Raw genomic sequence first — 20,509 nt, forward strand, 5'->3', positions numbered from 1 at the left:
CTTTTATTCAGCTAGAATATATTCAATTGATCAAAAATCACAGTTAAGACATTTATAACTTCACAAAAGATTTGGATTTCAAGTAAATGCTGTTCTTTTGAACTTTCTATTCATCAAAGAATCCAAAAAAACTTTTCACAACATTTAGAAATGTTTCTTGAGCATCAGATCAGCATATTAGAATGAATGAACACTGGCAGTTGGTGTAATGGCTGCTGAAAATTAAGCTTTGTCACCACAGAAATAAATTACATTCTACAATATATTAAAATATTACAGTTTATAACAGTTTTTTTTAATTGCAATAATATTTCACAATATTATACTATTCATTATTTATGATCAAATAAGTGCAGTCTTGGTGAGCAAAAAAAAAACATCTTATTGACCAGAAACTTTTGAATTGTAGTGTAAATGTATGAGTATCACTTTAAACATAGTTTTGCGTTTTATCAATGTACAGCAGCACATCAGCCACCTCTGTACATACAGATAGGCAGTGACAGAGGGATCATTGTTACTGAGGGTAGCTGGCTCTGGTCTTTCCTGTCAAAACACACAAATGCTGAGGTAGCAAAGATACAGGCTGAGAGCTGTGTGTGAATATGTTTGCATGCGAGGGAAAGAGTTAGTGTGAGAGAGAGGTCCAGCAGGATAAAGGGAAGAGATCATCCCATACCCTGTGCCCCCTAAACAGCAGAGCTTCCTGTTCCCCAACACACTCACATACACACATATTCTCACGCCCTTTGTTACATCACAGCTCTTTAAACAAAAACTTTCCATTCCACATTAGTCTTTCATTTTCTGCTTTGGGAGACATGGTCAGTCAAGGATATAATGAACTATTCAGTTCTATTGTGGTTTTGTGGCAGTGAGAAAGGCATAGACGTCTTCCCAGGTTCCTGAGTTATGACACTTTGCTGACAGTCACTTTTCGTCACTGTGCTCAACGTCCAGGTTGCACACCTGACTCTCACTCTTGCCCTTATGACATTGTGTCTGTCGGTGTGTGACGCCCACAGAGAGGTTATTTTTTGTGCTCTTGACATCAAAGTGTTACATTCTACATCCTGTAGTTTGCAAGCGGTGGTTGTATTCCTGCAGGCTGATGAGTCTTTCTACCTTTCATTTCTGAAGTGCCCAGTTAGGAGCACCTCATATATTTTATATTCAATGCGTCCTCCTTTCTCTCTAATGATAGCATCACTTGAGCTACATAAAATACACAAGTTTGTGTAAAACCTAATGATCATGTGATCTGGCATGATTTGAGAATGATCCAAAGAGTATCTTGTGCTTCAGTAGAAGCAAGAACAACTGACCATCTGTACAAAGGGTCAGTATCATTCATTAAAATATTTAACAAACATTTCAACATGTTTTCAGACTTTTTGAGCCCACTGCTAAGTGCATGTGTGTTTGTGCACACTTGTGTGTGCATGTGTTCTGTGGTATGTGCATCTGTGTGTGTGTGTGTGTGTGGCTGTTCCCGCATTGCTTGGTGTCTTATCTAATCTTGCCACAGGGATTCCTCTTGCATTTACTGTAATGTCACACATAAAGGGCTTTTGTGTGAGAAACTCGCCGGCAGGAACTCGCCACTGTCAATTAGGTAGAGATCAGTATTTTTCTGTTTTTAAGTCTGTCAGCGTGATACTGAGAAAACTGATACTGAGGGCCATTTTGTAAATCGTTAAAAGGCAAAAATATTTTAGGGTTATAATTAAGGTTGAATAAAATACATAAAATAATTTATACAAATATATACACATGTATTTAGAAAATAACACGATATGTACTCATTTACATAGCTAAATAAATGTGTGTGTGTGTGTGTGTGTGTGTGTGTGTGTGTGTGTATGATGGATTGGAGTTAGGTGCTAAGTCAAACCTTTGCTGGGATACGTTTTGGCATAGCTGATACTATGTTCATCTATACTTACACGTACACAATCAACTGATGGCGATTACTGTTATACAAACTAAACACACCTGCTCTCAAACTAACTATTCTCTACCCCTTTACCCACTGTCTCCAACAGCTGCACTTTAATACTTCTGAAAACAGTGATTTGTCCAATGTAAACAGATACCTAAAGAAAGAATTTCTCTCTCTCTCTCTCTCTCTCTCTCTCTCTCTCTCTCTCTCTCTCTCTCTCACACACACACTCTCACACACACACACACACACACGCACTCTTTTACCTAGATATCTAGACATACCACAGACTTCTATTGTTTGTATGAAAGTTATTTAATATTTAACTATAATTACCACAGACCAAATGTACATTTGTCATAAGAGACACTTTTACTTTGCAAGATGTAGAGTCAAGAGCTGAAGGGTGCGGTGTATCCTCTATTATCAAAATGGACGATGGTCTTCCTGTCTGTCACAGTTTCAGATCCTGTAAAGGGGCAATGTGAGGTCACTGCCTTAGTGCCATTATCCAAGCTTTTTCATGAACTATTCAGAAATACAGTTCTGATCAAATGTTTGGGGTAAGTAAGATTTTATGTTTTTGAAAGTCTTTGATGCTCACCAAAGCTGAATTTATTTGATACAGTAAAATACAGTAAAAACAGTAATATTGTAATATATTAGTACAATTTAAAATAGCAGCTTTCTATTTGAATTTAATTTAAAATGGCAAAAATGAATTTTTAGCAGCCATTACTCCAGCCTTTAGTGTCGCATGATCCTTCAGAAATCATTCAAACATGCTGATTTTGTGCGCAAGATACATTTCTCATCAGCATCAATGTTTATAACTGTGCTGTGCTGCTTATATGTTTGTGGTAACCATATCACTACCTTTTTTCAGTATTCTTTGATGAATTGAAAGTTCAAAATAACAGCATTTGTTTTAAATAAAAAAATCAAACATTGTAACTGTCACGTTTATAGACTTTGTTTCTGTTTTCTCTGTTTCACTGTTCTCCCGCCTTGTTTTGATCATTGACCCAGTTTCTGTTTCCCCTTGATTATGTTAGTTAGTTTACCTATGTCTAGTTGATTAAGTCATTTACTCCCTCTTTTGTGTTTGTATAAAGTCTCCCCTTTCTGTTCTTTGAGTTGCTGGTTATTAACATTGCATATATTGCTTTTGGTCTCTTGTTTTCCCATGGATGTATAGCCTATTAAAAACTTTTTGGATCTGTAATCCTTGTTGTGCGCCTTTTATCACTCCAACTCTAGTGTGACAGTAACATAATAAATGTCTTTACTGATACTTTTAATAAATTTAATGTGTCTTTGCTGAAAGTATTAATTTCTTTCAAAAATAAAAAAATAGAAAGCTTACTGAACCCAAACTTCTGAACAATAGTGTAGCTGTTCTACTTATCTCTTTTGGTGTTTTTAACATATACAAAACATTATTGCATTCTTGCTTAAATTCATGTCTGTAAATGACAATAAAGGAAATTAACTGAACTGAACTGAACAGGATTTTTAAAGGTCCCATGGCATGAAAATATCACTTTATGAGGTTTTTTAACATTAATATGAGTTCCCTTAGCCTGACTATGGTCCCCCAGTGGCTATAAATGGCGATAGGATATGGCGAGCCCTGGGTATCCTGCTTCGCCTTTGAGAAAATGAAAGCTCAGATGGCCCAATCTGGAATTTTCCCTTTATGTCGTCATAAAGGTTACCTCCCCTTTCTCTGCTTTGCCCGCCCATGAGAAAATGAGCTACGGCCGTGTGAGGCGAGCGAGAGACATCATGGCTTGCAAATGAGCGAAGCATTGTTTTTTGGCACTTCAGATCTGTTCTACTCTATGAACCGTCACATACTGTAATACAACTGAATGCCCAATAAAGCTGTTCACATTTACATATTTTCTTGCCCCGCCTCGCTCCTCCTCATTAGCATTTAAAGCTACAGACACAGAAATGGCACGTCCAAAGGAAAGCTCATTGTGGGACTGACTCATAGTGGCTGAAATTCTGCACCAAGGCTGAATTTCGGGAACAAGACTTCAGATACAGTACTAGGGACCACTTAGGCCTATATAAAAGCATCCAAAAAACAGCATGTCATGGGACCTTTAAAGATACCACATGTAGCATTTTTTATTCCAAACATTAAAACCACAGATTACATGGATTATTTTATTACTGAAAGGGTCACCATACCAAGTAAGCCATATCAAAATAAACTATTTAAATTTAATTTTAAGGATGGTAATCTGACCCTTGCTGATTAAGTGATTTGCACAATTCAAACCAAAGGCATTAAAAACCATCCACTGTAATAAAAATCAGTGACGGTCATGGCTTGCACGTCTTCTATTAACTTTTTAACTCCATATGGCAACACATATGTGGAATATTCCTTGCATAAACCACCAAAACATTAATCACATTGGGTCTCCACATTTTTGTGACAGGTGCTGTTACCGTTGAGACTGTCTCATCTCGGAAATGATGGTGCATTATGTTTTCTCTGCCATGGGAATAGAAGATTTATTGCTTTGTGTGTTTTGTTAGTGGAAAATAGAGTAAGAAGGGGACAGGGCGTTCTGGGTTCCGCTCCAGTGGCCCTCCAGAACTCTAAAGGCCGCCTTACAGCTCTGTCACTACCGCAGTGATGTCATCATGGCAGCTGGTGCTACATGTTCTCTTTGTCTCCGGACTTCCTGCTGTGAGACAGCAAGCCCTCCTCTCCTCTTCTCTCCTCTCATTAACTTTCTTCCTTCCTTCTCCTCCTCTCTTTTTTTAAATCAATTATTGATCATGTGTCAATTATTGGGTATTTTGGAAATTACAAATCTAATCTTGCGTTTCGAGAAATGGTCAGATGAGAAGCTTGAGAGTGTAGTCAGCGGGCGATGTCAGTTGACCTCACTCTCACGGACTCTGTCCAGACCACAGCTGCTAAAGGTTCAAGCACATGTGTGTGAGAAAAAGTAAGACTGTAGCAGACGTGTCGGTTTCTGCAAGATCAAGGCCTTTGTTGACGTGCAACTCTGCCAGTCTCTCTTGTCTTTCCTGTATTCCTGTAACATTAGGCAGTTAAAAATGAAGTTAGTTTAGGGCAGGGGTGCCCAAACTCGGTCCTGGAGGGCTGGTGTCCTGCTGAGTTTAGCTCCAACCCCAATTAAACACAACTGAACCAGCTAATCAAGCTCTTGCTAGGCATATTAGTAACTTCCCAGCAGGTGTGTTGAGGCAAGTTGGAGCCAAAATCTGCAGGACACCGGCCTTCCAGGACCGAGTTTGTGCACCCCTGCTTTAGGGCAAATTTTAAAAAGTTGCTGCTCAAAAACCTGCATCTTATTTCGATCAAAGACAGTGACAACAGAAATATTGTGAAATATTATTACAATTTAAAGTACCCACACAGAATTGTAATATTTGACATATAATGCTCTGTATCAAGAGTGATATTGCCATGTATTTTTCTTTGAGGCAATCATTTTTTATATTCTCTGGATAGATGAAGATTTAAGTTTGACATAGAAAATCCCCATAGTAAAATTTGTGTGTTAATAATATCCATATGATGATTTTATTTGGTATTATATGTAGTAGCTATATATGTCAACAATATATGTTTCATTTATATATGCAACTTTTTTAAAACAACATATATGCAAATAAAATCTTTGTTTATATGTTTTTGTAGTACTTTTTTAAATACATTAAAAATAAAGGGTCTTAAATACATATTTTATAATATTAATATCTATTGATGGTTTTAGGGTGGATATAAATGTAAAGGACATTTATGTCCAAAAATATATCACACATACATAAACATACATATTTGTAGATATATGTCCAGTTTGTAATAGGTTTCATATATCTATATTTTGACTTCATATTACAGTGTATTTCATATACAGAAAATTAATATATACATATATTGCATTTGCACATGGATAACTGTTTTCTATTTTGATCAAACGTAAAAAATAGTTTACGGCCAAGTTGAATTTTCAGCAGCCATTAGTCTTCTATGTCACATGATCCTTTAGAAATCATTCTAATATGCAGATTTGTTGCTCAATTTGGTGTTTTCAGTGTTTAGAAGAGTTGTGTTTTTAATATTGATACTTTTTTTCAGATTTGTGATTCATGTTTCTTTATAAATATCTTTACTTTAGGTCACTTTTAATCAATTTAATGTAACCTTGTAATGTAAAATACTGTAAGCTAGATCATGGTAGTCTAAAGTGTTAAAACGACGCAGACAAATAAACAATGCTCTTAACAGGTACAATTCAATTTTTTATTTGTCTGAATTCAACTAAAATGGTGTGTTTTGTCCTTGTTATATGTATGAGCAGGTCTGTCCTTTGTGAATCCGGCAATATCTGGTCTGTGTTATCTGTTATCTGAGGTGACGTAGAAATTTGGCTTGAAGCTCCTGTTGTAGAATGTTGTTTTTTGGGGTCATCAAGGTTGCTAAACTATCGAGAACATTAAAACTGTCATTCCGAATATGGCTCTTCCACAGGGAAAAAACAAACAAAAAAACTTTTAAATAAATAATAAAACTGCCATTCAGGTGAAAGGTTGTTACATACTTGTCCTGTTATTGCACAAACAAATACAAACCACTAGACTAGAGTCACTGTGACAGCGAATTATTGCAATCAGTCTGTGCTACTGAATCATCTTCTGGCTAATATTGTTCAAGTCTCAGGTTTTAGACCCTGCTTTTTGTCAAAAGCCTTGATTTTTGCCTGTTAGAAGGAAAGTTGACAGTCAAGATAGAGCAATAAATACAGAAAAGTAAGCGTGAGACCACGAGTATAAGTCAGACAGAGGGCCAAAAAAGAGAAAATTGATGTCCTTGTCCATCTCACACTGTTTTTCTTTTCTTTCTCTCTGTCTCTGCGGTAAAGTGGTATTACTTATAGATAATTAGGCCTTCATGCATCTGTTGCTGGCCATCATATATCAAGCACAACACAGGCCCACTGAGAGAGACTGCAAGGCAGGAAGATGGGACATCAGGGAGACAATGGAACAAAAAGAGGATCACAGAGAAAGAAACATGGAGACAGAGAAGGGGGTAATGAAAGGGAGCTGGGCTCAACAATAAGGATTTTTTTATGGGCCATTAGTTCTGATATGTACTTACCTTGCCTACATATATTTTCAGAGGCCTCAGAACAAATAAATTCTCATGATGATTATTTAATTTTATTTAATTTCATAATTATTTTATCATCAATTTAGCAATAGCAGTGAGTGAATGTACCAACAAGGCAAGTGACTTTCACAGTGGCTCTGGGCCATCAGACCATCCCTGTTTTTGAGCCCTGAGTAGGTACTCCAGTATACAAGTTACACTCCTCAATCACCCCACTGTATTTGAGAGGCTTTCACAACTCTCTGAGAACAATTTGAAAAGAACTCCATTAGAAAGGCAGTGAAAAAGGGGGAGAGGAGCAGGACTTGGATAAATTACGCTCATCCTTATTTTGCCTCTTAAAACAACAGATTATTGCATTATGTTAATGAAAATCCTGTGACTTTCCTGAATTTGTTTTGAAAGGTCATCTGTCATCTGATGATCTATAAATGAATGTCCATGCTGGAATGTCAGAAAAGGACCAGAATTGATGCTGTGTGGATTTGTGCTGACATGCACACAGTTTATCTGCTGGCAATGTGATCAGTGTTTGTTTTCTGCAAGGGCACCTCTCGGGCCACCACAGTAGGCGCTACTGTATGTAAACACATGCACACACACACACACACACACACACACACACACACACACAATACTGTAGAGTAGTTCAAAGAACCCATCAAATCTAAATTGCAGTTTGTGGTTTTTAGCCCATGTCTATATTTAGAAATATGCAACAGGTAGCCAAAAAGTTTTTGGTTACAAAAATCGATGGATGACACATAATTTAAAAAAAATGTTCAGGCTAAATAAATCTATATTTTCAAATGTTTTAAGGCTGTGTTTTTATGAATTTTAAGACTTGAAATGTATTTTCTTTCCCCTTGAAGTGTGTTTAGAATATATTTTGCCATTTGAAGGTTCAAACTAAATATATTTTCAGTTTAAAATAAATATTTAAGCTGTTCTGTTTACAACATATTTAGCTATATTTAGCATGTATTAGAATATGCATTTGGCCACAAAAATATCTATTTCTGTGCCATATGTGTACAGTGTTAATTCTGTTGGCATCAAGATAAAATTAACATTATAAAAAACACATGCTTATTTCTTTGACGCAGAGTTAAGCAACACAGGATGAGTAAACAATACTGTGAGTATACATTGACTAATGCCTTCTACATGTCACATTCCAACTATTGTCCCATTGACAAAACAAGAGAACAAGATCACACCTCAAGTGTGCAGAACCTCTATAGGGTCAGGGTGAAAGGGTGAGATGAGGAAGGTGAAAATTAATAGATAAGTAAAAGAAAGTGGCAAAAATATATTCTGCCTTGCCTTAAAATAAAGATTTGCTTTCCCTCTCTCTCTCTCGCTCTTTCTCTCTCTCCACACACACCACAGACCTCATGTTTTTTTTTATCTAGTACAAAACTTGTTTTTTAGCAGGAAACCTTTTTACAGACAGTGCATCCATTCATACTCTGACACCCATGTGTGTGTGTGCACATTTGTAATCATTGCATAAGAAAAATAAAATATTCTTTTATAATCTCTGTGCATTGTTGCGTTCAATAACAAATCTCGTTATCTAGAAAATTTTCAGGTAAATAATATCATATAATGTTATTGCCCTATTACAGGAAAAAAAGAGTACCAGACAAGCCCTACTTTTCCAAACTAATCCAAGCTTTCACACTCTTTAAGTATTTAGGTTATCAACAGGAAATTAAGTTGTTTTTCTCAAGTAGTTCTTTCCCTCTTTCTTTCCCAACCTTTCTTCAGTCGTTCTCTTTAGATGACTTTTCACCTAGTTTTATTTTTTTTAAGTTTTCTTCCTCTCACTGGAATTGCTGCTGCATGTTTTTGGTCAGAATGCTCGATTTAGAATTTTAGCTTTAATTTGAAGTACCCATGAGCCTTTGGGGTGTTAACTGTTGGGCAAGTCATGTAGTCACAGGTGTTTGCTGTCTTAGATGTCCTTCGAATGGATAGCTGCTCTTGTTTAAAGCATTATGCTAGTGGATCATTAAATACGTGTGTGTGTGTGTTTGTGTTTGCAAGGGGGTTTGCATTGTGTGAGTATTTCCTCTGAGAATCCCATAGGACAGTTGTGTCTCCCTAGACAGTGCGGGACTGTAGACAGTCTGGTTGCTTGAGCTCGACACAAAGGTTATGAATAGAGCAATGACTGTTTCATGCTATTATTTCTATTCCTCAAGCTCAGGAGGAGACATTTGAGAGGATAAAGATTTGGAAATCCAAACACAGTCCTTCATGATGGGCATATTTATTGACTTGCTTGTTTTCTTGCCTTTATCTGCACATTTTATCTGTTGTTTTTAGAGGTCCAACACCAAAGTTATTGTATGATACCTGTAGTGTTTGCTATGATTTTCTTGATCTTTTTTCTTCTGCATTTTCTGCACTAAAACTCTTTGGCTGTCAGATAAATTGCAGATACATACCAATTCGCTGTAATAAGCACATTTACACTATTGTTCAAAAGCTGTACCATTTTTGAAAGAAATGAATACTTTATTCAGCAAAAATGCATTCAATTAATCAAATTTGACTAAAGATGTTTATAATGTTACAAATTATTTAAAATAAATGCTATTCTTTTGAACTTTCTATTTATCCAAGAATCCTGATGATAAAGTGTCCTGGTGTCCACAAAAATATTGACCATAACATCACAACCTTTTACAACAAATAATAATAAATGTTTCTTGAGCAACAAATCAGCATATTAGAATGATTTCTGAAGGATCATATGACACTGAAGATTGGAATAATGCTTTGCCATCATAGGAATAAATTACATTTTAAAATATTTTAAAATAAGTCATTTTAATAAATATTATTAACTGTAATTGATCAAAAATAAAAATCTTATCAGCCCTAAACTTTCAAATAGTAGTGTACATTTTCTTTTCTTATCATTTTCCCCCCAAATCAAGTTATCATAAGACTTTTGTAGCAAAAATATGTTCTACCATTTTATATTTCATCAAGTTACCCCCCATAGGTGGCGCTATAAATGGAAAAAAAAAATCTAACTATGTAGGGAGTTGAAATTTGATATACTTTTTTTGACATCCTGCAATTATCAGTCGGCAACAAAAAAGTCAACCAGGTGCCAATCAAAATTCTGCAGCTAGTAATTATGAATTGGAGAGATTTTCATGACATGTAGTGTGTGTGTGTGTGTGTGTGTGTGTGTGTGTGTGTGTGTGTGTGTGTGCGTGTATATATATATCACTAAAATTCATGAGCCAGGCTAGTTTGAATGTGTATTCTCCACTGCTGCTACTTGTTTGCTTCCATGGCAGTTTGTTACAGTTAGATTTGCTTCCTCACAGATTCTATCTTCTGTAGAGGAGCTGTGTTTGTATATAGTTTAATTTGGCCGTTGCTTGACAAGTCTAGTCTTTCCTGCTGCTGACCATATGGCTCCTCTAACGTGGGCTCTCTAACAGACGGCCATGTGTATGAAGCCAATGTATTCATGAAGGGGAGCAGGACATAATTTGTTCTCATTATATTCATTGCGAAAGCATGTCCAGAACCAAGTTTAACACTTCTCTGGCATTCAGAGTTTTGGCTCATGTCTACCCCATACATTTCTCTCTGTGTCCTGTTCAGTATGACGAACATACCGGTTCAATGCAGTTACAGTTAATTTGAATCATTTATAGTATTTTCCTGACATGTTGTTCAGTTTATGAGTCTGTCAATGATTTATCATGCTGCTTTCCCCCCTCTTTCTCTGTCTGTCTCAGTTTAGCAACATGTTATTCAGTCAGCGAGCTGCTAGTCTGCAGAACCTGTTTCTCCTCTTCTCTCGTATGGAAGGATAAGAAAGAATGAGTCGGGAGGGGGTAGTGTGGGTGTTTAGGGGGAATTTTTGGCACACTTCCTCATTTTGTCTTCATAAATAACCATTTTCCTTACCTCCTTCTCTCTTTTCAAGCTCATAGCAGTAGAACAACAGTTATTTTGCTGTACTTAAAAAGAGAAGAAGTGGTTTCGAAAGCATCGACTAGAATATGTGAGTTTAAGTGTGTCTGGGCAAAAAGTAGCTATCATCCTATCATGCTGTCAAACATGACTTTTAGTAAAGATGTTTCTTCTCTTTCTAAATATAGATGGCAGATATGAGGTTGTCTAGTTTATCTAGATTTTTTATTTTTTTTTCAAATGAGTAATTATTTTAATTAGTGATTTAATGATATGTATTATTGGTTTATTTACTTTTTATTTAACTATATATAAATTATTTAATGTTATGGTAGAGGACCAATAAATGGCAGATATTAAAACACTATTTTATCAAAATTATATATATATTTTAATATCATATGTATGTGTATATATATATATATATGTACACTGCTCTCCAAAAGTTTGGAAACACCCCTGGCAAAGTGTGGTTTTGGACGATATCAGCATAAATTCTTATCATTTTTTGGTGCAAATACATTAAAGTAACTTGACATTATCATTGAAGACCAGCAATAAAACATAATAATGGCAATATACAGTATGCATGTCAAAGTCAGACATGCCCCTTTGCCAGCTGTGATGCCTGGATACTGGTTTAAACTTGGCCCAGGTTTTAAAAACATTTTTGGGTCAGCACACCTTAATAGCTTCAACAATTGATTGTCAATTATATATATGATAATGTGCAGTGTGACAAATGTATTATAACTTGCATTGGGTCCATAGTTAATTAACTGCTCAGCAAACAGTGTTGCACAGGTGAGCATGTTTGGGTGGAGTCTCTAGAACATATAGGATCATTCAAAAAAGCACACATAATAACCAAAGACTGTGAACCTGCTTACCCTGATATGTTGATATATGTACATAAGTGACTGACTTATAACTTCTGGCTAGTATGCATGTTTGTGTACTTGCACAATTTCAATGAAAATGTGCTCAAACTGCACTGTGTTCTGAAGATCTCGCAGGTTTTCTGTGTCATTTGCTCTAAAATGAGGAAGAGAGAGAGAGATGTTGTTTATTTGTGTTATCTAGTATATTGCATTAAACAGATCCTAATTACATTACCTCTCAAGAAAGTGTCGTGTGCATTGGTTTTTAGTGCTTGTAAATTATTTCCTTTTTTCAAGGAAGGAAATTTCTACAGCTGGGGAGGGGAAATCAAGAAGCATACAGTCTCTGCTGGTCTTTCATAAACAATAAAATATTTAGTGGTTTCATACTGACTGTGGCATGGCCTGAGGCCCAGGCCTAGGTGGTTTTGTTTGACCGTCCGGTTGTGCTTGGGCCTCATCTGATATTGATGAAGAAAGAGGACACGCAGAGTGAAATTAGTTCACCGGAGCTTTCTAACAGGAGCTTATGTTGCTGCAATATTGTCAGGCTGTTAATGCGTTTCCTCTTTACTATTGCAAGCAAACAGTTCTCATGAATTTCAGATCTATATCAGTCTAAATCAATGGCTCTGTCTGTTCCAAAACTTACATACATGGGCAGCTGCCTTCTATTCTGAGTCAGCATTCTAATGCCGAGTTCACACTTCACGATTTTCAAACTCGTCGGATCACCGTTGTTTTCACACTGCATGACTATCTGGGGTAGCATTCAGTCACTGCTGTTTTCACATTGCACGATGGATCGGCGACAGGGGGTTTCACATTGCACGATTTCACAATAGGAAGAATCGCCGACAACTCTGTCTGATCCGCAAACTACGTTTCATAGCAAAACACACACGAGAAGTGATAAGGAAATAATGCGAGAACCCGCGTGCGTCAGACCGGAGTTCTCCAGCGAGACTGGAAGTATTAAAAAAATATAGCCCGCAAATTGTCTGTGCGCTGATTTCCAGCTACAAGATAATAATAATAAAAAAAAAACTGATTATGCAGTAGGGAGATGCAGGGAACAGGGATTGTGTGTTCTGCAAAGAGAGGTAAATAATTTTGCAGTAATGCTGATGTTGCGGCTGGTCAAGCAAATGTTTGTGCTTGTTTCTGTATGATATAATTGTACATATATCTATTAAAATACTGATATTCTGGTCTATAACTCCACCCCGAACTTCCCTCTGCCCTGTATCTTTGTCTCTCTTTGGCTGAAGGTCATCGTCAATGTAGTTTTCAGTCAGAAATCATTGCACACAGCGTGATTGTGAATCGCCGACAGCTTCAGATATTTAATATGCCAAATATTTTGCGGGTGGCGTGTCGGCAATTCCTTCAGATCGCGTCTTTGATAATTCACACTGCGTGATTGTCACTCACGTGAACGAGCACCGATTTGCCTCCGATCTCGGGCATTTGTCTGCGATTTATCAAAACCTGTCGGCGAGTGAAAAATCGGACTAAAATCATGCAGTGTGAACTCAACATTAGGCCGCGTGTCCACCAAAGCGTTTTTTCCCGAGGCTGGCATATTTTTCAATTGTTCTAAATGGGAGCGCCAAGAGTTGAAGAATGTTCAACTTTGGATAAAAGGCGTGGCCGCGTGTCCACCAAAGCGTTTTTAGCCAGCTGAAAAAGCCAGGCGCTCTGCTGAAAAGCGATTGAGAGCGCAGCGTTATTTTTACCGTTGAGACGTTGTGGTTGCTATGATTTGAAACATGGCAGACGCGTCGCGAATGAAATGTTTCTCCAATCATTATTTTTCATAACAATATTATGGTAGTCCGGCAATTCGATCTAGTAAAGAAAATAAATACTCGGAGACAAGCAATATTAACTTCTCCATTGTTGTTCAGCTGTAGTACAGTCGGTAGTCCCGCCCCTCTTTCACTCTGATTGGTTGGCTGACTAGAAAGTGACAGTGATGAGCGCAGCGTTTTATCCAAAGTTGAACATTCTTCAACTCTCAGTGCCGAGAAAAAAACGCCCCAGAGCTTAGCGCGAAAAAGACGCTCAGCGCTCGGCACGCTCCTGGCGTTTTAAAAAACGCGGCGCTCCCATTTAAAACAATTGAAAAAATACACCAGCCTTGGGAAAAAACGCTTTGGTGGATACGCGGCCTAACTGAAATGGAACCTGATTTGGAACATTCTACATGGACTGTTACTTAAATTGAAAATTCACCCAAAAATTAAATTCTGTCTTTTTTTTTTTTCACTCTCATGTAATTCCAAATCTGTAAGACTTACTTTCCTCTGCAGAACACAGAAAAATTATATTTTGAAGAATGTTGGTATCCAAATAGTTTTGGTGACTATTGACTTCCACTATATATATAAAAAAACACCTAGAATGACATTATAACAGAATATTCCTTTTATGTTTAATATGCATACATGGCACACACATATTTGGCATAAAATAGTCCTTTTTATTGATTGTTATTAAGAAAAATCTACTATTTATTAGTTGTATTGATACTTTTTTGTATGGAATGAAATAGAAGACAAGGAGGGTTATTTACTCGACCATTAAAGGGGTCCTATTATGCTCTTTTACAAAGTCTTGATTTTGTTTTGGGGGTGTACTAGAACATGCTCTCATGCTTGGTGGTTCGAAAATCACATTATTTTTCACATAATTTACATTATTACAATACCTTTCTCCCCAGCCTGGCGCAAACGGCTCGATTAGTTCCGGGTTTGATGAAGGCCCGCCTTCTGAAAAACAAAATGTGTTGTGATTGGTTAGCTGTCCCAGTGCGTTGTGATTGGAGAACAGCTTAGACGGCAATATCTATTCAGACCTCAAGAATATTGAACAAGAGAATCACGTAGAACCGTTGCACGCACGGATATTGTAAGACATATTAAAGTGGTAATGTTTTTGTTGTTGTTTTTTTTGGCTAAATCATGTTTTAGATAAGATGTCAACAACAGCTTAAAAATAACTGCATTGACTATGCACAGATAAGTGCAACGGTAATATGTATTATGTTTATTGTTCTTTATTTCTAACATTATGACATGAATAGCACTGAAACTGTTATACAGTTGAATTTATTTATACCATAGTCCCACAGATTTTAACTATTTGTGGCGGCATATATATGCAAATTAATTCTCTGCCAGCTGGAGGCGCTGTTGGAGCAGGAGAGATTGAGATTTCCCCAGTAACGCTGTACACAAAACAGAAAATGAAATCCAAAATTTTCTGAAAACAGTTGGTTTCCATCAGAAATACAGTGATATAACAACACCCGCACCGGGTTTCGATTTTGAAACGTGCAGTGCTCAACCAAGCGTTCTCCCCACCAGCCAACCATTCAAATTTCCGTAGGTGGGATTTACAATTTGTGATATCACAAATACAGGAAAACAACTTTGTAGTCCGAACGAGCGGTTCGTTGTAGTTCTTGAAAAGGGATTTTTTTTAAACGAAATATCTCCCTTTGGAGTGGACTTTGAGATTTGTAACTTTGTAGATCGTTTTATGCCCAAACATGCACACTACACACTGACTAAAATTCAAAAAGTGAAAAGGCAGAATAGGACCCCTTTAAGATATTTTGAAATTGTTTTCATTTAATGTTCTTGGGATTTTATAGGTAACTTTCTTGTATAATGGAAGGTCAGGCTGTTTATGGATATGGAAGTATTTACATCATAACAGTATTCATAAGAGTTGTAATCGCAAATGACTTGATATTTATTAGCATATGTCACCAGTTTATCCTATCATTCCCATATCTGCTGTCCTGCCCCCAGTGGATTGAATATGTCATGTTTAGAGTCCTTATCCTCAGGTTTGATGTTGTATGATAGATGCTGAATCAACCGTAAGTTCAATGACACCATTATTGTTTTGTTCCAAGACTGGTTACGTAAGATGTCATAGGTTGGCAGATCAGGCAGGCATGCTAGACATAATCAAGCAATACTTATTTACAGGGGGTGGTAATGACTCACCATATATTGGACCTATTTTATTAAACATCATAATTACATGAAAGTTTAATCAAGGGTTAATGCAGGAAAACTTTCAGTAAACCACACATTTTTATCAGTCTTGACCACTAAACCATTTGTATTGATCATTGCTGTTATAAAGCAAATTCTGCTTATGGTTCACATCAGATGATAAGGGACAATCATTAATTCTATAGCACTGTTTTGTATTGAGCTGAAGAAGAGGTTCTTACCGTTATTTACATTGTTAGAAATATACACATTAGATTGTGTGTGTGCTATACCCCCTGTATTTTAACAGCTGCGAACACTCCCCATTAACATAACATCCATGGGAACTTTGGCTTCCTCACGTGCAAAACAAGCAGCAGATCTGCAACTATACAGCAAGAGAGGGAGAACGAGACAGAATAGAGAGACACTGGCCCTAAAAACAGAATTTGGACACTTAAGCCAGACTTTAAATGTCTGAATGTCATTGATTTAAATAAAGAAATGTCATACTAAATGGGATTTGTTGGAAATAAATATTCCACAGGCACACTTTTCATGTATAATATTTCACAAAAAGAGGTTTGTTAAATGAGAAAACAATGGTTATATTGTTCAAAATAATAGCATCTGGACACTTTAGTATCTGGTTGTGACACTGTCTGCAAAACTACATGTGATTACTCAGCAAAAACTGCTGTGTGAACCTAAGGTGAACTCACTTTTAACATCCACTAAAAATTACCTTGATTCCAGCTAAAGATAACTACAGTAGTGACTAGAAGAAGTAAAGTTAGCTCTGAGAAAATACTTTCTTCATTTGTTTGCAGATAACACGTTTGATGTGTATTTTTGACTCTGTATATTTGCCACTGTATATAAGTTGTGTTTGTGAGAGGGTGTACTGTAAAAGATTTTGGGTCTGTAAGATTTTAAATATTTTTTGAAAGAAGTCTCTTATGTTTATAAAGGTTTCATTTATTTGATTATTGCGTAAAATTAAAGCTATAAAACTAAAAAATAAAAATATATTTTAAAATGTAATGTATTCCTGTGATTGCGAAGCTGAATTTTCAGCAACTGTTACAGTCTTCAGTGTCACGTGATCCTTTAGAAATCATAATATGCTGATTTGGTGCTCAAGAAACATTTCTCAGCTGAGAAGCACAATATAATGGCCAAATATATCCATCTGATTGATTTCAAACACTTATTGTTATAGTTCCTATCATTTACTTTTTAAATATGATTTAATTATTATTTTGTCAGGGCAAGTGAAAATCTGAACTGTTGGCTGGTAGAAGCAATCCTTATTGTTGAGTCCTGAGTGAATGCATATGCGTGCTAACATGCTGTGTAGTTTGTGCTTTGGGAGTGCCATTTCCTCTGACTGTCTGGATGTGTGTGTGTGTGTGTGTGTGTGTGTGTGTGTGTGTGTAGTGTACATTTGTATCGTTGTTCCTAGCGGACTGCACCTCTTTCAGGAAGACAGATGCAAGACTGAGCTGCTCCAATCAGTCCAGTTCTCAGAATTCCCAAGCTGAATCCAAGTACTAGACTGAGAGAGGAACATGGGAAGTTGGGTGGGAGAAATGATCAGTGACATAGAGGATATAAGGATGAAAGAGCAAGAGGAAAGGTGGATCTGATAATGGAGGAAAGCACTGTTGAATGGATATATGTTTAGTGTCATGAAAAGAGCTATTGAGCCTGAGCACAGTCTACAGTCATTGAACTCTCATTGTAATGCAACAAGTTCACTGGCCGCAGCCAGGCAAAGACACACGCTCAGAAGATATAGAAAAAAGGCTCAAATTAACACCGAAAAGACCAGTAAATAAAATGGAGCTACTTGCAAGTTTTTGATAACTTCAAGGAACTGTAGTATAATATTAAATCAAACAATGAGAATGAGAATTTGACACTTGTTGATTTAACCGATGCAAATAATTCAAGTCAAAGTTCCGATTTTAGTTCTGCATCTTCCAAAGGCTTTTACCTCAATGTGGAATATTCTTGCATTATCCAGTGCAAATATATTATGATCATGTTGTGTCGGCTTTATGTTTTTATGACAGGTGCTGTTGTACAGTTAGACAACTTGTTTATGATGTTTTTGATGCTGTCACAGTAACCTGCACATTTTCATACTAATATGCAAGAAAAACAAAAGTTAAATAATCCTATATAATTTTATTCTCTCACCATTGTATATTTTGGACCCTGCGCACAGATAACTGACCCAGTGAGCCCATGCTATGTTAGTCTAAAATAATTTGTCCAGCAAATTAGAATGGCAGTGAATTATTAAAGCAACAGATTTTTAATGCTATTCCTTAAGACATTTTATCTCTCTTTTTGCAGTTCTTACTGGTCACACATAGGATGCTTGCATTGATCTATTTAACAATGGGGACATGTTCGGGTAGGTCACGACTGCGTCAATGGTACATGCATTTAAATGAAAAGACCTTTTGCATATAAGAGTTGATAATGACTAAAATCTAAAGTTGTATGATTACTGGGAACTAAGAGAAAGAAATACCCCAGTGTACTGCAGAATTAGTGTTTATTTGCATGTTCCTCTTTCCTGTTGCAATATTGACTTTAAAAGGATCTTTGTTTAACAGAAGCTGAATAAGACTTTAATCAGTGTCAGAATGAATCAGACAAATTGCAAAAACAGTAAATGAGGATTGTGGGTTACTGCATGTCTTTCCCTTTTTTTATTATTATTTTTTACACTGTGCTTATTGTCACACCATATGGTCTAAAGTTCAAGGCTGCAAAGACTTTAGTCAGCTTGCAACACTTTTTTTGCATACAGAGCAGAAGATACATTCGGCCATAAAAACATATCACTCCTAGTCATCAAATAGACGGAGAAACAACTTCATTTCAAAGTTAGACTACTTTTTTCTTTCAGAGGCACTACGGTGGGGGAGTGAGGGTGAAAAAAACAGATTGGACCCTGAAACTGTTGTTCTGCTCTCTGATTGGCTGACTACTGTTGCTAGGCTTGTCTTTTGTGTTTTTTTCGCTCTTTCTTCCCCCGTTCTCTGATAGGTCAGGATGGAACTGGTTCAGACGAGGGCTGCGTCAGGCAACTTTTCTGCCACTTGTTGAACATCCGAAGGCTTGTGGTTTTAGTGTGGCTGCTTGTTCAGTACAAGAAAAACAACAGCGCAGAGACACACATTCATACAGAGAGGCACTTCTACAAACACACCCTGTTACTCAGAAAGTGTTCACACATAACTTCACTGGCAGAAAGTTACGATCCGAGCCAGAGTTATTGGCAGATGTTGGCTGTTTTTCTCACAGCTCCAAGAAAGCAGCATATATATATATATATATATATATATATATATATATATATATATATAGTCTTAAATGAATGGATTTTCACACTTGAGGAAATACTAAAGATATCTCCATAGCTGGAATTGTGAGTTAGAGTTATATTTAATGAAGAATAGGTTGTAGTTTTGAGGTATATATATATATATATGGCAAAATATTTTAGCTTTAGTAAAATCGATAAAAGTGAAGAAAATGCGGAAATAAAAGAAACTTCCATCAATTATAATTTCCTTGTTTAACATGTTTTACTGGTACAAAAAAATGAAATTTGAGCATTTGTATATTCTTCTAAGTATATCAGATGCATTTGTCTGGACATGTTCCTCTTGTGTGACACTTAAATGACTTCATTAATACACTGGAAAGATTACTTAAAATGGCTCTAAAAGCAAAATTCATGCTTATTGTATTGAAAGCTTTTATTAGTAGTTGTTTTAGGTTCATTTTCACATGTGAATGGAGTATTTCCACTTGTTTTCCCCGGGCGCTGCAGCATAAAATGGCTGCCCACTGCTCCGGGTGTATGTTCACGGTGTGTGTGTGTTCACTGCTGTGTGTGTGCACGTTGGATGGGTTAAATGCAGAGCACGAATTCCGAGTATGGGTCACCATACTTGGCTGAATGTCACTTCACTTCACTATTTACATAGATATAACCAACTGAGCAGCTGAGCCCAATGTTATGATACGGTGTGGGTACAGTAAAGCCTGAAGTTTGTTCTCAGATAATAGTTATGGCTCTTTTAATAAAGAGAGGAAAGGGTGCCCTGGGGGAGGTGGGCGCAAGGCAAACGCTGACCATTCTCTTCTGTAGGTTTGCTGAGCCATAGGGCTCAGTGGGCCTGGTTAACCACCCCCATTACCAGAGAGAGTGCTGACTCCTGCTCTGGTCTGTTTACACCCCCTCAGCCCCCCGATGTAGGACGGTCCCTTCAGACACAATGAACATGCTGAATAGCTACTCTTCATCTCGTGAGCGATGCCAAATCCATACGCTTTCACAGCCTTCTGCTCGTGCACAGGACTTTAATTCATGTTTGTTAGGCTTTATTACTCCACAGTATATTCTACAATAGTGCATTTCAACATATCGAGGGAAATATAAGACTTTATGCATTATGCTTTAGTTGTGAATCATTCAATATGTTGGTAAGATTGAAGTTCAGCTGTATGAACAAAATTCTAAAGT

The 20,509-nt window shown here is 36.8% G+C and overlaps 1 protein-coding gene across 3 annotated transcripts in view; it reads left to right on the top strand.

Moving 5' to 3' along the window:
* Positions 1–20,509, top strand: part of LOC306843609 (sestrin-1-like) — a 47,498-nt gene that overhangs the window by 19,484 nt on the left and 7,505 nt on the right. Inside the window, exon 1 of one of the 3 annotated variants that reach the window (XM_079375164.1) lies at positions 2,399–2,505. The exons of the other annotated variants lie outside the window; for them this stretch is intronic. Within the exon in view, the coding sequence (XP_079231290.1) occupies positions 2,497–2,505 (9 nt within the window). The 5' untranslated portion in view covers positions 2,399–2,496. Of the gene's footprint in view, positions 1–2,398; positions 2,506–20,509 lie in introns of those variants that run through there. 3 annotated transcript variants of the gene reach the window in all.

Source organism: Barbus barbus, assembly GCF_936440315.1.
Source record: "Barbus barbus genome assembly, chromosome: 24".
In the NCBI taxonomy this organism is placed as follows: domain Eukaryota; kingdom Metazoa; phylum Chordata; class Actinopteri; order Cypriniformes; family Cyprinidae; genus Barbus; species Barbus barbus.